General features: G+C 40.6%; 1 protein-coding gene across 3 annotated transcripts; it reads left to right on the top strand.

Moving 5' to 3' along the window:
• On the top strand, positions 14,157 to 18,746 carry LOC109227086. Of its 3 annotated transcripts, none has more exons than XM_019392095.1 (4): positions 14,157 to 14,370; positions 16,814 to 17,202; positions 17,318 to 17,416; positions 18,405 to 18,746. In XM_019392095.1, the coding sequence occupies exons 1-3, from the start codon at positions 14,337 to 14,339 to the stop codon at positions 17,408 to 17,410; spliced, it is 516 nt and encodes a 171-aa protein (XP_019247640.1). In that variant the 5' UTR covers positions 14,157 to 14,336; the 3' UTR covers positions 17,411 to 17,416; positions 18,405 to 18,746. The 3 variants fall into 3 exon arrangements, 2 of the variants coding, with proteins under 2 accessions (XP_019247640.1, XP_019247639.1); XM_019392094.1 differs by having other exon boundaries at positions 14,158 to 14,370; positions 17,573 to 18,746; XR_002068222.1 differs by lacking the exon at positions 14,157 to 14,370 and adding an exon at positions 14,807 to 15,653 and having other exon boundaries at positions 17,573 to 18,746.

The raw sequence follows: 18,869 nt of genomic DNA, 5'->3' as shown, positions 1-18,869 counted from the left end.
GGATACACCTATATATACATACATATTTATTTTAATTAAAATTAAGTTATATACATCGCTCGCATAAATTAAATAATTATTTTACAGGATAAGTGTAATTAACATAGTATAACAGGTTAGCGTTAATTAGTTAGCATTTTTCTCCGATTATCAATTTATTAATGTTTTTTTTTTTTTTGGTTTCTCACCCGGTGTCCAGTACCTGCATTGGAGTCCGACTGTATCCGGATTCGCACCGCGTAGGGCAAGGATTTTTCCATACCCAGGGCTCGAACTCGGGACCTCTGGTTAAGGGAAGAGCAGCCCCATCCGTTGCACCACATCCTTTGGTGGTAATTACTATAAAAATTACATGCAATTAACTTATAAATGACTTAATCATCATTGCATATAACATTATAACTTAAATTCATTTTAATTTGTAGTGAACAGAAAAATTCTGCTTTTGTTTCCTTGGACCACTAGCTATAAAACTTTGCTGAATCTATCGAGATCGAGATCTCGAGAGAGAGAGAGAAAAGTATTCGGCGCAGCAAAATTTAGTTAATGTGCTAAATTAATTAAAATAGGGCTTGTGTCAAATAATTATAGAATTCATAAATGTTCTTTATATTTGGTACGAATTTATTAGACAAATATATTATTAATTTCACATTCATGACTTTAAATGTAGAAGAAAAAGATCTAAAAAGAAGAATTAAAAGCTACAGCTTGAACGGACTACATCATGGCTAGCCTTTAATTCTTTACACTTGTAAAAAGTTTTAAAATTTTTATGACTTAAAAAGCACATATATAATGTCACAGATAAAAGGAAAAATAAGACTAATACACGCGCATATATATATATATATATATATATATATATATATATATATATATATATATATATAACACTTTGGCCAAATAGCTGTTGTAGGTTCAGAGGAGTTGCACGTCTCTGAACCTGACTTCGCGGTCCGCAGAGCTTCTCGCGACCGCGGTGGGGCTTCCGCGATTGCGGTGGGATTTATGCGGTCCGCAGAAGAGCAAGGCCAAACCTCCGCCCGCGCTCGATATTTTGCGGTCCGCGGTGGAGCTCCGCGGCCGCAACCCCTTTTTATGCGGTCCGCGGTGAGGGTCTGAGAGTAGTATATAAACGGGACCTTTCAGTTATTTTACCATTTTCAGAAACCTAAAACATAAAGGACAATTTTTCAAGCACTCTTTCTTTCCTCAAAACCCAAGTAAATAATTTTAAACTCATTTCTTTCACTTCTTAACTTCTTTTTACAAGATTTCATCCTAGAATCTAGGGTTTTCATGGTGGAATTGGGAATTTTGGGTAAAACCTAAGAATATTGTAATTTGGGGATTTAGACCTCAAATTGAGGTCGGATTCCAAAACCAATTATGTATCCGGGCTCGGGGGTAAATGGGTAATCAGGTTTTGGTCCGAATTTCGGGTTTGGACTAAGCGGGCCCGGGGTCGATTTTTGACTTTTTGGGAAAAACTTTAGAAATTCTATTTTCATGCATTGGAATTGATTCATTTAGCATTTATTGATATAGTTAAGTAACTTGTGGCTAGATACAAGCGAATTGGTGGTGAAATCAAGAGGTAAAGCGATAGTTGAGGCTTGAATTGTGTTCGTGGCATCGATGTAAGTGTTTGGTCTAACCTTAGCTTGAGGGATTAGGAGTTGTGTCCTATTTGCAATGTGTTAATTGTTGAGTACGACGTATAGTCATGGTGACGAGTATCTATACGTTGGTATCAAGCATGCCCGTGAGTCTTATACTATGATTAATGTGACTCCGTTTTGTATTGTTCAGGCCTTATGTGATATTCCTATTGTTGAACAAGGCTTGTGGAAGTAAATTTGGTAATTGAACATTTAAGAGCGTTGGCTTAAGTTGTAAATTGATTTGTGAAAGCATTACTGGTATTTGAACATTGTAGAGCGTTGACTCAAGTTGTGAATCGAATTGTGAAAGTATCATTGGTAATTGAGCATTGTAGAGCGTTGGGTCAAGTTGTAAATTGAGTTGTGAAGTAAATGTGACAAAGAGAAGAGGATTATGATATTGTCTCCCTTGCCGGGATGTTGTTGCTTTTAATATTGTTCCCTTGCCGGGATATTGTTGCTTTTGATATTGTTCCCTTGCCGGGATTTTCATTGTGATTTTATTGTGATTCTATTTAATTTCTTGCCCTTATTGTTTGTGATTGTTGTTTGGGTGAGGAAGAGTGTTAAAGCATGAAGGGTGATGCCGTGCATTGTTTTGGTGAGAGAGTGTTTAAGCACGAAGGGTGATGCCGTGCATGATATTTTGTGAGAGAGTGTTAATGCACGAAGGGTGATGTCGTGCCGCACGATGTACCATTCTGTGCCTTTATATGAGTGATAATGCACGAAGGATCATTCCGTGCCATGATTATGTGAGGTAAAAGCATGAAGGGTGATGCCGTGCCGATTATATTGATTCTTATGGTGAGGACGAGAGTAAAAACATGTAGGATGATGTCGTGCACTTATCCTTGATTTTCCTGATTCTTGTTGATAATTGAGTTATGATGTCTTTACGTTTATTTACTGGTTTTCTGTGGTTACTTGATTTTATTGTGATGTTATTGATTCTCTTACCCAAATTGCTTTGTGATTGTTGCTTGGGTTAGGAAGAGTGTAAAGCACGAAAGGTGATGCCGTGCATGATATTTGTGAGAGAGTGTAAAGCACGAAGGGTGATGCCGTGCACTTGTCTTTGATTTCCTGATTCTTGCTGATAATTTAGTTATAGTGTTCTTTACATTTATCTATTGGATTTCCGTTGTTACTTGATATTTCCCCGCAACATGTTTCCCCTTCCTATCTTTAATTGTAAAGTTTTGCCTTTGTTTTTTCCAATGTACATGATTTAACTGCACAGATTTACTTGGTAGTTTGTTCCTAGCCTCGTCACTACTTCGCCGAGGTTAGGCTAGGCACTTACCAGCACATGGGGTCGGTTGTACTGATACTACACTCTGCACTCTTTTGTGCAGATCCCGGTACTGAAGCATATGGACCTTAGCTTTGGGTTGCTGCCGTTAGTCCATTCGCAGATCCGAGGTAGTCTTGCAGGCGTCCGCAGGCCTTGGCGTCTCCTTCTATCCTTTCATCCTGTTTCATTTATATATTTCAGAGACAGCATTGTATTTATTTTTCGGACCCTTGTTTGTAGTATTCCTAGACCGTCTGTGAGATTGTGACACCAATTCTGGGTAGTTCATGTTATTAATTGGTATTGGTATCATTATTAAAATATTACATTTCAGTCTTCCGCTTATTAAATTCCGTTGTTTATATGATGTTGGTTCTTAATTATTAAAGGATTAAAATGGGAAAAAGATAAATAATACAAATGGTTGGCTTGCCTAGCTTTCACTAGTAGGCGTCATCACGACTCCCGAGGGTGGGAAATCCGGGTCGTGACAAGTTGGTATCAGAGCTCTAGGTTACTTAGGTCTCACAATTCACGGACAAGCTTAGTAGAGTCTGGGGGATCGGTACAGAGAAGTCTGTATTTATCCCCTAGAGGATACAGAGTTAAGAAAAACTTCACATCTATTCTTTCCTATCGTGTGGTTTTGTTCTCTCAATGCTAAATTGAACCCTCTACTCTTGTTCTTTCACGGATGGTGAGGTCACGTACCGCTTCTTCAGCCGAGCAGCAGCACAGACTGGTGATGGAGCAGCTATGTCTGCTGATGCCTTGTGAGATTGGACAGGTTCACCAAGCTCTTCACCACCACTTTTAGCGGTGCATCTTCTGAGGATCCCCAGGATTATTTAGACAGTTGTCATGAGGTTCTCAGGAATATGGGGATAGTGGGGACCAATGGGGTCGACTTTGCTGCTTTTCGTTTGTCTAGATCCGCCAAGACTTGGTGGAGAGATTATTGTTTGGCTAGACCAGTTGGGTCACCAGCTTTGACTTGGGATCAGTTTTCTCAGCTATTTCTGGAGGAGTTTCTTCCTATCACTCAGAGGGAGAACTACCGGAGGCAGCCTAAGTGTCTCCAGCAGGGTTCTATGACTGTTACTCAGTACGAGACCAGATTTATTGACTTGGTCCGTCATGCTCTTCTTATACTTCCCACTGAGAGAGAGAGAGATTGATGAGGTTCATTGAGGGACTCATTCAGCCTATCCGATTGCAGATGGCTAAGGAGACGGGGAGTGAGATTTCTTTTCAGGAGGCGGCCAATGTGGCCAGGAAAGTTGAGATGGTTCTGTCACAGGGGAGTGGTCAGGGGTCTGACAAGAGGCCTCGTCTTTCGGGCAGGTTCAGTGGTGCCTCATCTGGAGGCAGAGATTCTTTCGGTAAGGTCCATCCTTCCTAGGCCTTTTCAGTCAGCACTTCAGGTTTCTCACGATGTTTCAGGTGGCCGTGGTTCTCATATGCAGTATTCGGATCAGCAGCCGAGGGCTTGTTATACTTGTGGCGATACGGGTCATATCGCTAGATTTTGCCCTCGAACATCGAGCAGCTCTCAACATCAAGGTTCACGTGCCATGGTTCAGGCACCGAGTGTTCCACAGCCCGCTCAGCCAACTAGAGGTGGAGGTAAAGGTGCTAGAGGTAGAGGCCAGCCAGCAGCAGGCCGCCCCAGAGATGTAGTTCAGAGTGGTGGGGCCCAGCCCCGATGTTACGCTCTTCCAGCCAGGCCTGAGGCTGGGGCTTCCGATGCAGTTATCACAGTGATTCTTTGAGTGCTCCTGTTTATGTGTCTACACCGGTGGGTAATTCTATTGTGGTAGATCGTGTTCATTGTTTTTGTGTAGTTGCGATTGGGGGTCTTGAGACCCGAGTAGATTTGTTATTGTTGGATATGGTTGATTTTGATGTCATATTGGGGATGGACTGGTTATCACCTTACCACGCTATCTTGGACTGTCATGCCAAGACTGTGACCTTAGCCTTACCGGGTTTACCTCGTCTTGAGTGGAGAGGGACTCCTGGTCATTCTACCCGTAGGGTTATCTCATATATGAAGGCTCGGCATATGGTTGATAAGGGATGTTTGGCCTATTTGGCATATGTTCGTGATTCTAGTACGGAGGTTCCTTTTATGGATTCTGTGCCTATTGTTCGTGAGTTTCCTGAGGTTTTCCCTTCAGACCTGCCGGGTATGCCACCCGACAGGGATATTGACTTCTGCATCGATTTGGCTCCGGGCACTCAGCCCATTTCTATTCCGCCGTATCGTATGGCCCTGCCTGAGTTGAAAGAATTGAAGGAGTAGTTGCAGGACTTGCTTGATAAGGTCTTTATTAGGCCTAGTGTCTCGCCGTGGAGTGCGCCGGTATTGTTCGTTAAGAAGAAGGACGGATCAATGAGGATGTGTATAGATTACCGGCAATTGAACAAGGTCACAATTAAGAATAAGTACCCATTGCCGAGGATTGACGATTTGTTTGATCAGCTTCAAGGTGCCCAAGTGTTTTCTAAGATCAACTTGAGATCTGGCTACCATCAGTTGAGGATTAGGGCATCCGATGTCCCTAAGACAGCTTTTCGCACTCGGTACGGGCATTATGAGTTCTTGGTGATGTCATTCGGATTGACAAATGCCCCAGCAACTTTCATGGATTTGATGAACCGAGTGTTCAGGCCTTATTTGGATTCCTTCGTGATCGTCTTCATTGATGATATTTTGATTTATTCTCGCAGCCGGGAGGAGCATGAGCAGCATTTGAGAGTGGTTCTTCAGACTTTGAAAGATAATCAATTGTATGCTAAGTTTTCGAAGTGTGAGTTCTGGTTGAGTTCAATTGCATTCCTGGGTCTTATCGTTTCAGCAGAGGGTATTCAGGTGGATCCGAAGAAGATAGAGGCAGTCAAGAACTGACTTCGACCCACATCAGCTACAGAGATCCGGAGTTTCTTGGGTTTGACAAGCTATTACCGTCGGTTTGTGGAGGGATTTTCATCTATTGCAGCCCCGACGATTAGGTTGACTCAGAAGGGTGCCCGGTTCAGATGGTCGGATGAGTGTGAGGCGAGCTTTCAGAAGCTCAAGACAGCTTTGACTACGGCGCCAGTGTTGGTTTTGCCCACAGGTTTAGGGTCATATACAGTTTATTGTGACGCATATCGTATTGGACTTGGTGCGGTGTTAATGCAGGATGGCAAGGTCATTGCTTATGCTTCACGGCAGGTTAAGATTCACGAGAAGAACTATCCGGTCCATGATTTGGAGTTAGCATCCATTGTTCACGCGCTGAAGATTTGGAGGCACTATTTATATGGCATGTCATGTGAGGCGTTCACGGATCACAAGAGTTTGCAATACTTGTTCAAGCAGAAGGAGCTAAACTTAAGGTAGAGAAGGTGGTTGGAGCTACTGAAAGACTATGATATCACCATCTTGTATCATCCGAGGAAGGCCAATGTGGTGGCGGATGCTTTGAGTAGAAAGTCAGCCAGTATGGGTATTCTTGCATATATTCCAGTCGGTGAGAGGCCGCTTGCTTTGGATGTTCAGGCTTTGGCCAATCAGTTCGTGAGGTTGGATGCCTCTGAGCCCAGCCGCGTGTTAGCTTGCACAGTCGCTCGTTCTTCATTATTGGAGCGTATTCGAGATGGGCAGTATGATGATCCCCATTTGTGTGTTCTTAGGGACACAGTGCGGCACAGAGGTGCCAAGCAGGTTACAGTTGGAGATGACGGAGTTTTGAGGCTGTAGGGTCGAGTTTGTGTGCCTAATGTGGATGGACTTCGAGAGTTGATTTTAGAGGAGGCAGATAGTTCTCAGTACTCTATTCGTTCGGGAACCGCCAAGATGTATCAGGATTTGCGGCAGCATTATTGGTGGAGGAGGATGAAGAAGGATATCGTTGCATATGTGGCTCGATGTTTGAATTGTCAGTAGGTAAAGTACGAGCATCAGAGACCAGGTGGTTTGTTCCAGAAGATTGAGATTCCTGTGTGGAAGTGGGAGCGTATCACTATGGACTTTATTGTTGGACTCCCACGGACTCAGAGGAAGTTCGACGCAGTATGGGTTATTGTTGATAGGATGACCAAGTCAGCGCATTTCATTCCTGTGGCAATCTCCTATTCTTCCGAGAGGTTAGCTGAGATCTATATCCGGGAGATCGTTCGTCTTCATGGTGTGCCCGTGTCTATCATTTCTGATCGAGGTACGTAGTTTACCTCGCATTTCTGGCGGGCAGTTCAGCGTGAGTTGGGCACACGGGTCGAGTTGAGCACATCATTTCATCCTCAGACGGACGGGTAGTCCGAGCGTACTATTCAGATTTTGGAGGATATGCTCCGAGCTTGTGTTATTGACTTTGGAGGCTCGTGAGATCAGTTTTTGCCTTTAGCGGAGTTTGCTTACAACAACAGTTACCAATTAAGCATTCAGATGGCTCCCTACGAGGCTTTACACGGTAGGCGGTGTCGGTCGCCGGTTGGATGGTTTGAGCTGGGAGAGGCTCGGTTGTTGGGTACGGATCTAATATAGGATGCCTTGGACAAGGTTAGGATCATTCAGGATAGGCTTCGTACAGCTCCGTACAGGCAAAAGAATTATGCTGACTGTAAGGTTCGTGATGTGGCATTCATGGTCGGCGAGCGAGTGTTGCTTCGGTGTCGCCCATGAAGGGCGTGATAAGATTTGGAAAGAAGGGCAAGCTTAGCCCTAGGTTCATTGGCCCGTTTGAGATTCTTGATCGAGTGGGGGAGGTGGCTTACAGACTTGCTTTGCCGCCGAGCTTATCAGCCGTGCATCCAGTGTTTCACGTGTCCATACTTCGGAAGTATCACGGCAATCCATCCCACGTGTTAGATTTGAGCATTGTGTAGTTGGACAAGGAATTGTCCTATGAGGAGGAGCCGGTAGCTATTCTAGACCGGCAGGTTCATAAGTTAAGATCGAAGAGTTTCCCTTCTGTTCGTGTTCAGTGGAGAGGTCAGCCTGCTGAGGCATCGACCTGGGAGTCCGAGTCCGATATGCGGAGCCGATATCCCCATCTTTTCTCCGACTCAGGTACTTCCTTCTTATGTCCGTTCGAGGACAAACGATTGTTTTAGACGTGGAGGATGTGATGACCCAAAAGGTCATCACTTGTTTTAGAAGTAAATTCTGCGATCCGAGGCCTTAAAACCTTCTTTTTGTTTCACCTCGATCTGCGTGCACAGTCTGGACGTGTATCCGGAAAGTCATTATGTGAAAATCTATGAAACATAATGAATTTTGCTTTTAAAATGAATTTAGGTTGACTTTGGTCAACATTTTGGATAAACGGACCCGGACCCATGATTTGACGGTCCCGGAGGGTCCGTAGGAAAATATGGGACTTGGGCGTATGCCCGGAATCGAATTTCGAGGTCCCAAGCCCGAGAAATGAATTTTTAAAGAAAATTGTTTTCTGGAATATATATGAGTTTTTGGAAATGAAATATGTTTGAATTTGATGGTATCGGGCCCGTATTTTGGTTTCGGGGCTCGGTACAAGTTTGAAATAATAAATTAGTGGAATCTGTGAAGTTTGGTAAGAATCGGAGTCCGTTTAGTATAAATCGGACCTTATTTGAGAAAAATTGGAAAATTTGATGTTCTTAAGTGATTTCATGAATTTGAGGCTTAATTCATAGTTATTGATGTTATTTTGATGATTTGATCGCACGAGCAAGTCCGTATGATGTTTTTGGACTTGCGTGCATGTTTGGTTTGGAGCCCCGAGGGCTTGGGTGAGTTTTGGATAGGCCACGGAGTGGATTTAGACTTAGAAAAATAGCTGTTGCAGGTTCAGAGGAGTTGCAGGTCTCTGAACCTGACTTCGCGGTCCGCAGAGCTTTCTCGCGACCGCGGTGGGGCCTCCACGACCTCGGTGAGATTTATGCTGTCCGCGGAAGAGCAAGGCCAAGCCTCCGCGACCGCGCTCGATATTTTGCGGTCCACGGTGGAGCTCCGGGGTCGCAACCCCTTTTTATGCGGTCCGCGGTGAGGGTCTCAAAGTAGTATATAAACGGGACCTTTCAGTTATTTTACCATTTTCAGAAACTTAATACATAAAGGGCGATTTTTCAAGCACTCTTTCTTTCCCCAAAACCCAAGTAAGTGATTTTAAACTCATTTCTTTCAATTCTTAACTTCTTTTTACAAGATTTCATCCTAGAATCTAGGGTTTTCATGGTGGAATTGGAAATTTTGGGTAAAACATAATAATATTGAAATTTGGGGATTTAGACCTCAAATTGAGGTCGGATTCCAAAACCAATTATGTTCCGGGCTCGGGAGTAATGGGTAATCGGGTTTTGGTCCGAATTTCGTGTTTGGACTAAGCGGGCCCGGGGTCGATTTTTGACTTTTTGGGAAAAACTTTAGAAAATCAATTTTCATGCATTGGAATTGATTCATTTAGCATTTATTGATATAGTTAAGTAACTTGTGGCTAGATACAAGCGAATTGGTGGTGGAATCAAGAGGTAAAGCGTAGTTGAGGCTTGAATTGTGTTCGTGGCATCGAGGTAAGTGTTTGGTCTAACCTTAGCTTGAGGGATTAGGAGTTGTGTCCTATTTGCTATGTGTTAATTATTGAGTACGACGTATAGGCATGGTGACGAGTATCTATACGTTGGTGTCAAGCATGCCCGTGAGTTTTATACTATGATTAATGTGACTCCGTTTTGTATTGTTCAGGCCTTATGTGATATTCCTATTGTTGAACAAGGCTTGTGGAAGTAAATTTGGTAATTGAACATCTAAGAGCGTTGGCTCAAGGGTCTGAATTAAGTTGTGAAGTAAATGTGAAAAAGAGAAGAGGATTATGATATTGTCTCCCTTGCCGGGATATTGTTGCTTTTAATATTGTTCCCTTGCCGGGATATTGTTGCTTTTGATATTGTTCCCTTGCCGGGATTTTCATTGCGATTCTATTTAATTCCTTGCCCTTATTGTTTATGATTGTTGTTTGGGTGAGGAAGAGTGTTAAAGCACGAAGGGTGATGCCGTGCATTGTTTTGGTGAGAGAGTGTTAAAGCATGAAGGGTGATGCCGTGCATGATATTTTGTGAGAGAGTGTTAATGCACGAAGGGTGATGTCGTGCCGCACGATGTACCATTCTGTGCCTTTATATGAGTGATAATGCACGAAGGATCATTTCGTGCCATGATTATGTGAGGTAAAAGCACGAAGGGTGATGCCGTGCCGATTATATTGATTCTTATGGTGAGGATGAGAGTAAAAGCACGAAGGGTGATGCCGTGCACTTGTCCTTGATTTTCCTGATTCTTGTTGATAATTGAGTTATGATGTTCTTTACGTTTATTTACTGGTTTTCTTTTGTTACTTGATTTTATTGTGATGTTATTGATTCTCTTACCCAAATTGCTTTGTGATTGTTGCTTGGGTGAGGAATAGTGTAAAGCACGAAGGGTGATGCCGTGCATGATATTTGTGAGAGAGTGTAAAGCACGAAGGGTGATGCCGTGCACTTATCTTTGATTTCCTGATTCTTGCTGATAATTTAGTTATAGTGTTCTTTACTTTTATCTATTGGATTTTCGTTATTACTTGATATTTCCCCGCAGCATGTTTCCCCTTCCTATCTTTAATTGTAAAGTTTTGCCTTTGTTTTTTTCCGCTGTACATGATTTAACTGCACAGGTTTACTTGGTAGTCTGGTCCTAGCCTCGTCACTACTTCGCCGAGGTTAGACTAGGCACTTACCAGCACATGGGGTCGGTTGTGCTGATACTACACTCTGCACTCTCTTGTGCAGATCCCGGTACTGAAGCATACGGACCTTAGCTTTGGGTTATTGCCGTTAGTCCATTCGGAGATCCGAGGTAGTCCTGTAGGCGTCCGCAGGCCTTGGCTTCTCCTTCTATCCTTTCATCCTGTTTCATTTATGTATTTCAGAGACAGCGTTGTATTTATTTTTCGGACCCTTGTTTGTAGTATTCCTAGACCGTTTGTGAGATTGTGATTGGTATCATTATTAAAATATTACATTTCAGTCTTCCGCTTATTAAATTCCGCTATTTATATGATGTTGGTTCTTAATTGTTAAAGGATTAAAATGGAAAAAAGGTAAATAATACAAATGGTTGGCTTGCCTAGCTTTCACTAGTAGGCGTCATCACGACTCCCGATGGTGGGAAATCCGGGTCGTGACACTAAAATATCGAGCCAAGCCATGAATTTAATGCAAGGGAAAATGACACTGTATAGCCTCTCTTAAAATAATAGTCGAAAAATGTAGGAGTATATTTTTTGTACATATATACATTTTATATGTATAAACAAAAATTATACAAATTTTATATACTTTTTTTATTACGAAATGTAAATAGTTTTTAGCGGAGGGTAAAAGTGATAATACCCCTTTATGCAACTGTGTATTAATAAAGAGCAGCCTGGTGTATTAAGCTCCCGCTATGCGCGGAATTTAGAGAAGGACCGGGACCACAAGGTAGAGGATTGAGTTATAATCTACCGGTAGAATTGTGATCGAGTAATAGTTTGCACTACTTTGTCAGGATAGTAATATGAAACGTGCTTGATTGGAATTTTGAACGACAATTAATTAAGAGTCTATTCATTTAGTTATAACAATAATAATCTTACTTAAAGCAACCTAATGATAAAGTAATTGTGCTAGGGGGAGGGTGGCTAGCTACTAGCTGGGCATGAAAGCTTTAATATTTGGAATAAAATATATGAATTGGATGTAATTGTGGTTCTAAAATATGCAAGATCATGACTTAAAGAAAAATTTAAAATAAATCTTGAGATTTCTAGAGGAAACCCAAAAGAGAAATTAAAAAAGAAAATGAGAGACATAAATTTAATTTTAAGGATTTAAAAAAGAAAAAGAAAATTCTTTATTGCATGTAGGGGTGTTAAATGAGCAGGTTGGGCCGATTTTGGGTGGTCAAAAGGGGTTGAGTTAATAATTGCGTGGATCATTATTACTTGGGCTAAGATGGTAAAAATAGCACGGGCTAGCCAGTTTTCGGACGGGTCATTCAAAAATAGCCAGCGTTTGCAGAGTCATTTAAAAACAGCCACTATTTTGCTGCAATACGGAAAGTTCCAGCATAATATACTGGAGATCGGTGCACCTATGTATGAACTTCCAACATATTATGCTGGAACTCCAACACGCGAAAAGTTCCAGTATATTATGCTGGACCGGTATATTATACTGGAACTCCAGTATATTATATTGGAGTGTTTTTTCGGATTTTGTACAGTGTTTTCATTCAGATTTATCTTTAAATAAAAAGTGGCTAAATTTCGATTACTTTTGAAACTGTGGCTATTTTTGAATGACCACTTGTAAATCTGGTTATTTTTGAATTTCTCCCGCTAAGATGAGCTGGGTCAAGGTGGGCTAAATTTGGATCATAGTCCAACCCGCACACTCTTATCAGGCTTTACTTAATATGTGTTGTTTTCTTATGAATTGTATAATTAGTAAATAAGACCTTTTTTTTCTTTTGTTATGGTCATATATAATATATCAAACAAAAAAAAATTATTTCTAAGATATTTTGGCAAAGTTACTCAACGATAAATTTGGCCAAAATTAACCCAACTTTAAATGAGTTGAGATGAGTTGAGTCAAAATGTGATGAGTTCAATAAATGGGCAGGTCAATAGCTAACTCAACTTTGAACGGATTAAGCGGATCATTTGAACTTGGGCCAAATTTGACAGCCCTAATTGCATGTACATAGTAGAGATAATTTCAGAGACTTCTATCTAGGTTTGACTTCTAACAATATAATTATAATATTACACTTACCTTCTTTATTTGATTTTCATTGTATTAGTTATTTAACCTCATAAAAATTATGATTGGACTAATTTACTTTTTTCAATGGGAAAATGCATAAGTACCCCTATCCTATACCCGGATTTCCAACTACACACATTACCTTTGCGGGATTTTTATTACCCCCTAAACTATTATAAAGTGTAATAAACACACCCTTAATTGATGACGTGGCAAGGAGAGTGTGTTCACTCTCTTGAAAGCATGTAAGAGGCAAAATTTAAGTTTAAAACTGATTAGTTTATACATGTGACAATTTTTAATTGAAAATTATATCATTATTTTAGACTTAATTAATTATTGCTATCATTATTTATTTTTTTCTTTTTGTAAATCCAGTCCATTTTTTCGTTTTCACCGATGACAAAGTCGACTCACCGGAGCCATCTCTACCAACATCGACAATAAAATCCGCCGTTTTCCTTCAACTTTTTTTACATGAGGAAACCACCCTCCCTCGTTGCGAGCTTCCAAATAGTACATATGATTCACCGTTGTCACACCTCTGTCGATTCCTCCGGCGACCGGAGAACCGTAAAACAGATTATTCAAGGAAAAAACTACCCATACCATTGCTAAATAAATTACCTGATCCACCAATGCTGAGATCCAACGATGATGAGTCTAATATCACCGCCGACAGCGAGTTTTCCACCATTACCGGCGACGACACCTCAACGGTACTGCTCTAGCTCGGACTACGATTTCCATTTACGAATTCACATTCTCCGGCTCTAAAATCGGAAAATAATTTTACATTCGCCGGCGACCATGTATATGAAACTAGAATATAATAAGAAAAAACAGAAGAAGAAAAAAAAAAAAATTATTAGCTAGCAGTGCGTGCACACACTCTCCATCAGGAATTTGGTTGTCCAATTTTAATGCTGTGTTTATTACACTTTATAATAATTTAGGGGATAATAAAAACCCCGCAAAGGTAAAGTGTGTAGTTAGAAATCCGAGAATAGGACATGGGGTACTTATGCATTTTCCCTTTTTAAATATTCTGGTGTCCTATTTAGTATTTATGTGATACTTTTCTCTTTTGAGATTTCAACCTTTTAATTTTGACCATATATTTGCATGTAGAATCTTTTAATTTTTTTAGAATAAAATTTATATTTAAAAACTACGTAAAAAGTATAAGTTACAATAATTAATAATATAAGAAATTTAAAAGACGTATAAATAAATTTACGAATAGTTTCACGTACATTGGAATGGAGAAAATATACTATTTTGTTAACTTCTTAATAATGGAATTGTGTCTTAGAACCAAAAATAATACGGCCATGGGCCAACGTATACAGGCAAAGGTGACGACGCTACATTTCCACAATCTGTCACTCTTCTTCAGAGAAGTACGATTTACCAAATCTCATAGGGAAAACAGATTCTTTCAATTCAGAAGAGACAAATTCACGATCAATAATCATGCCATCAGGTGCAAAGAAGCGAAAAGCTGCCAAGAAAAAGAAGAAATTGCAAGAAAAACATGCTGCTGCTTCTGCTGCATGAGTGTTACTTCTACTGATGCTCACTTTCATGGTATTTTTATCCTCTTATTGCCACTTTTCACTCTCCATCATTAATTAGTACTGTAGAGGTATTGAGTATTTTGCGTTTGTGCACAATACATCATGCATTCAAGCAGGGTCCGGAGAAGGGGCACACTCCTAGGGTGTGATATAGATAGCCTAGCTTATTGAGTATTGCTTCCACGACATTGAGCGTTTGACGTCTATTGATGCACAATGCATCCAACGTTCACGCCGGGTCCAAGGAAGGGCCGCACCTCTAGGGTGTGATATAGACAGCCTATCTTAATGAGTATTAGTGACCGCTTCCACGGCTCGAACCTGTGACCAGGTCACATGAAGGTCTTGTTCCTATAAAATGCTTTACCAGTGTAGTGTACAAGTTAATGGCATATGATAGTCTTTCAAGTTGTAAGATAATAAGGTATGAGGCCACTTTAGTGGGCCCTAAGCGGCGCCAATCCAGATTCAGGAAATTACGCTAGATGGACCTTTGGTAGAATTTTAAAGCACGCTGCCACAAATTTTCACATATGGAAAATTTTAACGGTTGTCATGTTTTGTGGCAAATCTTGGTGATCGCCATTTGAAAATTTCTAGCAATTGCCATGTTTTTGAAAATCCTTATAATCGCCATATGAAAATTTCTTGCAATTGCAATGTTTTGTGACAAATCTTGGTGATCCCCATATGAAAGATTCTATTAATTGCCATGTCTTTCTGACAAATCTGATGATCACCATATCAAAATTTCTGGTGACTGCCAGTTTTTGCAAACTTTGGTGATCACCATATGAAAATTTCTAGCGATTGTCATGTTTTTTAGAATCCTGTTGATCACCATATGAAAATTCCTGGGAATTGCCATGTTTTTTAAAATCCTGGTGATTACCATAGGGAAATTTCTCACGATTGCCATATTTTTGCAAATCCTGGTTATCACCGTATGTAAATTTCTGGCAATTGTCATATTTTGTGGCAAATTCCGGTGGTCACCATATGAAAAATTCTAACAATTGCCATGTTTTTGTGGCAAATTCCGATGATCACCATATAAAAAATTCTAAAGATTGCCAGGAAAGCTTTCCAAAAATCTGGTGGAGACTTTTTTCCCACGACTTTTCTTACCAAGGTCAAAAATCAATAGTGGCACCGAAGTATCCTATTTCTGCCATTTGCCCATCCAGATTAGTTGAGCTACCTTATAGTTGTATGATAAGGCATGAGGTCCCTTTAGCCCTACGTGGCGCCAATCCCAATTAGTCGAGCCAGTCCTACTAGTTGTAAGATAAGGTATGCCTTTTAATGGTATCTATGCTGCGCCAATCCCTATTAATCGAACCGGTACTACAGGTTGTAAGACAAGGTATGAGGACCCTTTAGTGGGCCTTACGTGGTGCCAATCCGGATTATTAATTTAACAACAATAGCTAAATGTTGATTGAGTAAAGTAAGTGATATCAACTAGGAACCAGGATTTTGGTAAAAGAAACTGTTCTTTTGATAGTTTCAATAAATTTAATATTTTAATGTGATCAAAAGGAAAAACTTCTCGAGTGTGCCTTTTACTATTCTTAATCAAATCTTGACATAACTGTCTGCATCTGTAAAATCATTTACTTATCTTCAAGACCTTTACAGTTTGGTATGTCCTTCAACTTTGGCTTTGTGTGTTTGGCTTATATTCTCTTGTTCACCCTTGTGTGTCTCAATTATTATCTAGTAAGTTACCCGTTATTTCAGTTGTTTATAATACAAGTGTATTTGTTTTATGTTTATTTGTATATGATGCGCGGTTTGTATTGTCTCACTTCATGATTTTTCGTTTTGTTGGTAATGACTACATTCAACTTTCAGTGCGGGCACATGTTACTATCATTCTTGTCCGCTTTGTAGCTGTTACAGTGCAGACTTAGCGAAAGATAGAGCACAATGGAAGAAATAGATTTATATAGATATCAATTACTTGGGAATGCTTTTCTTAGTCATGTTAATGCAGTTACTTTAGGTCCAATACTTTCTAGGAGTCTTAGAGCTTCTTATGTCAGTCGGAAATATAGAGATCTTATGTAGTACTTTTTGTTTTTATTTTTATTTTTCTCAATGTCGGCTTGAGATGTAAGGGGAGCCTTGGTGTAACTGGTAAAGTTGCTGCCATGTGACCAGGAGGTCATGGGTTCAAGCCGTGGAAACAACCTCTTGTAGAAATGTAGGGTAAGGTTGCATACAATTGACCCTTGTGGTCCTGCCCTTCCCCGGACCCCGCGCATAGCGGGAGCTTAATGCACCGATCTGCCCTTAGTCTTGAGATGAATTTAAATGAGGAATATGTCAGTGAGGATTCATATTGGCCGACACCAGCTTGTTTAGCATTAAGGCTTAGCTGTTGTTGTATCAATTGAGGGTGATTGCTAATTTGTCAAAGTATTTCTATGCTGAACCAATCCATGAAGGTGCGGAGGATTTGAGGCATGATGATGATAGAGAGACAAATGGCAGGGAGGTAAGTTCCTCTGCACCTCAAGATCATCGGAATCACCAACACCAGTTAACTGAAGGGACCTTACATTCCATTGAATCATCGGCGAAGGAAAATGAGGAGAGAGATTTGGGAGTTATGGATGAGAAAACCCGAGTCTCAGACGTTTTGGTGGATACGGGATTAGAGAAAATGGACAATGAAGCTAACGCAACATTACATGATGATGCTGTAGCAACTTCAGATGCAAAGCCCTCTGCGGCCCTACGAAACGAAGAAAAACTAGAGCTTTCCAGTGATACGCATGCAGTTCATGCCAGTGTTCGAGCAGATGAGATGAAAGGTTCTCCCCATGACGATCAGGTTTGCCACTTCTCCTCTGGCTTTTTGAGACAGTGTTGTAGAATTCTCCAAGCACCTGGCAGTTTATTCTTTTCGCATCTTGTAAACTTATTATTTTGAAATTATATGTATGCAGACACCAGTAGCTTTGGTTCCCCGACCAGTGCAAACAACTTCCTGGAAGAGTTGCTGTGGCTTATTTGAGGTGTTTGCAGGATCGAATAAATAACTTGAGGTTGGAAATCCTTCTTTCTCTTATCAGTTGGATGATCTACATTTGACCTTTTGTTTCTCTTTATGTTCTTGATCCTTCAATTTGATCTTCGATGATGTAATAATTAAGTGCTTCTTAATCTGAAAATTGGCTCTACTATTGACTTTCTCTTATCAGTTGGATGATCTACATTCTTCGATGACTATACACAAGTGCAATATAGTTCACATCTATGTTGCTTGGACTCTCCAAAAGTGCTGCCGCACCCATATTGAATCCTCCAAAAATGCACTAAATTTGGAGGATCCGACACACACCCAACAATATTTTTGAAGATTCCGAGTAACATAGGTTCACATGATATATGCAATTTAAGCTTAGGTAGAATGCATGGGGAGTGCGGTTAGTATAGCTAACACCGGAAGGAAACTGGTAAGGGAGATGTATTGAGGAATATGTGGACTGAATTCAGACATTGACAAGTACTATTGACTTTTTTTAATAACCAAGAAATTCCCGAGGGCCAGTGGCGCACGGTTCAAAACTCGGTGGATAATGGGCTCGTCCCTCTACCCTTCACTTAAATACCGGGCTTTTGTCTGCAACAGGATTCGAAACTATGATGTGCGCCCTACCGACACATCACAAGCTGCGCTCTTACCTCTAGACCAAAGCCCTGGGGCTAGCTATGTTGTGCGGACTCTCCAAAATATTGCCGCACCCGTGTCAGATCCTCCAGAAAATGCACTAGTTTTGGAGGATCTTACACGCACCCGACGGTATTTTCAGAGAGTCCGAGCAACATAGGGGGCTAGTACCACTGACATTTTCTGAATGATTTATCGCTTGTTCCGGTGATGATGATCATTATTCAGGACAACATGATGAGTTTTCAACTCCATCTATCACTGAATCTGGACTTACGATTTTGTTGTTGTGTCGCTGATTTGGTAGTTGACTAGAGACCATGTTACATTATGATTCCAAGCAAATGTTCTTCGTGATGCAGAGGAGAGTATGAAGGTTGAGTAGACAAGCAACATCTTGGAGGTTTTTAGTGAATATAGAAGTTTATGAAAGTATTCATCTTCTTGTACAATCACGAGCTAGAAATATCGTTATACAAGCCTATATTTCTATTATCCTCGTTTTATTTGAAAAGCAGCTCGACGGCCCTTGATTTTTGTACTGCTTTCCTGGTTTTTCTTGCAGTGGTTAGCTTATTGGTGTGATGTTACCAATTTTGAGGGAGAGTTGTTCCTTAAGTTGCTTAGAGAAATTAAAATTAGAAATTTTTTTGGTTTTTGATAGTTTTAACACATACTATTGAAATTCCTTAACTTTGTTGACATATGCTTCCCTATCTGTTACTTCAGTATTTACCCCTTTTCATTCTTCTGCACTAAGTAAATGCATAATTTATGAGAGGAATGTTGTTTTTCTGGTTCTCAATGTAATGTTTCTAACTTTACCT

Source organism: Nicotiana attenuata, chromosome 6 (assembly GCF_001879085.1).
Source record: "Nicotiana attenuata strain UT chromosome 6, NIATTr2, whole genome shotgun sequence".
In the NCBI taxonomy this organism is placed as follows: domain Eukaryota; kingdom Viridiplantae; phylum Streptophyta; class Magnoliopsida; order Solanales; family Solanaceae; genus Nicotiana; species Nicotiana attenuata.
This window is presented reverse-complemented; position numbering and strand designations above follow the sequence as displayed.

What these genes read in the sequence shown, in the direction of transcription:
- LOC109227086 (XM_019392095.1), top strand. Translation starts at nt 14,337, where the DNA reads ATGAGTGTTACTTCTACTGATGCTCACTTTCATG. An exon ending in TACTGATGCTCACTTTCATG is followed by an intron (nt 14,371 to 16,813) that starts GTATTTTTATCC and finishes CAATCCATGAAG; the next exon opens with GTGCGGAGGATTTGAGGCAT. An exon ending in GTTCTCCCCATGACGATCAG is followed by an intron (nt 17,203 to 17,317) that starts GTTTGCCACTTC and finishes ATATGTATGCAG; the next exon opens with ACACCAGTAGCTTTGGTTCC.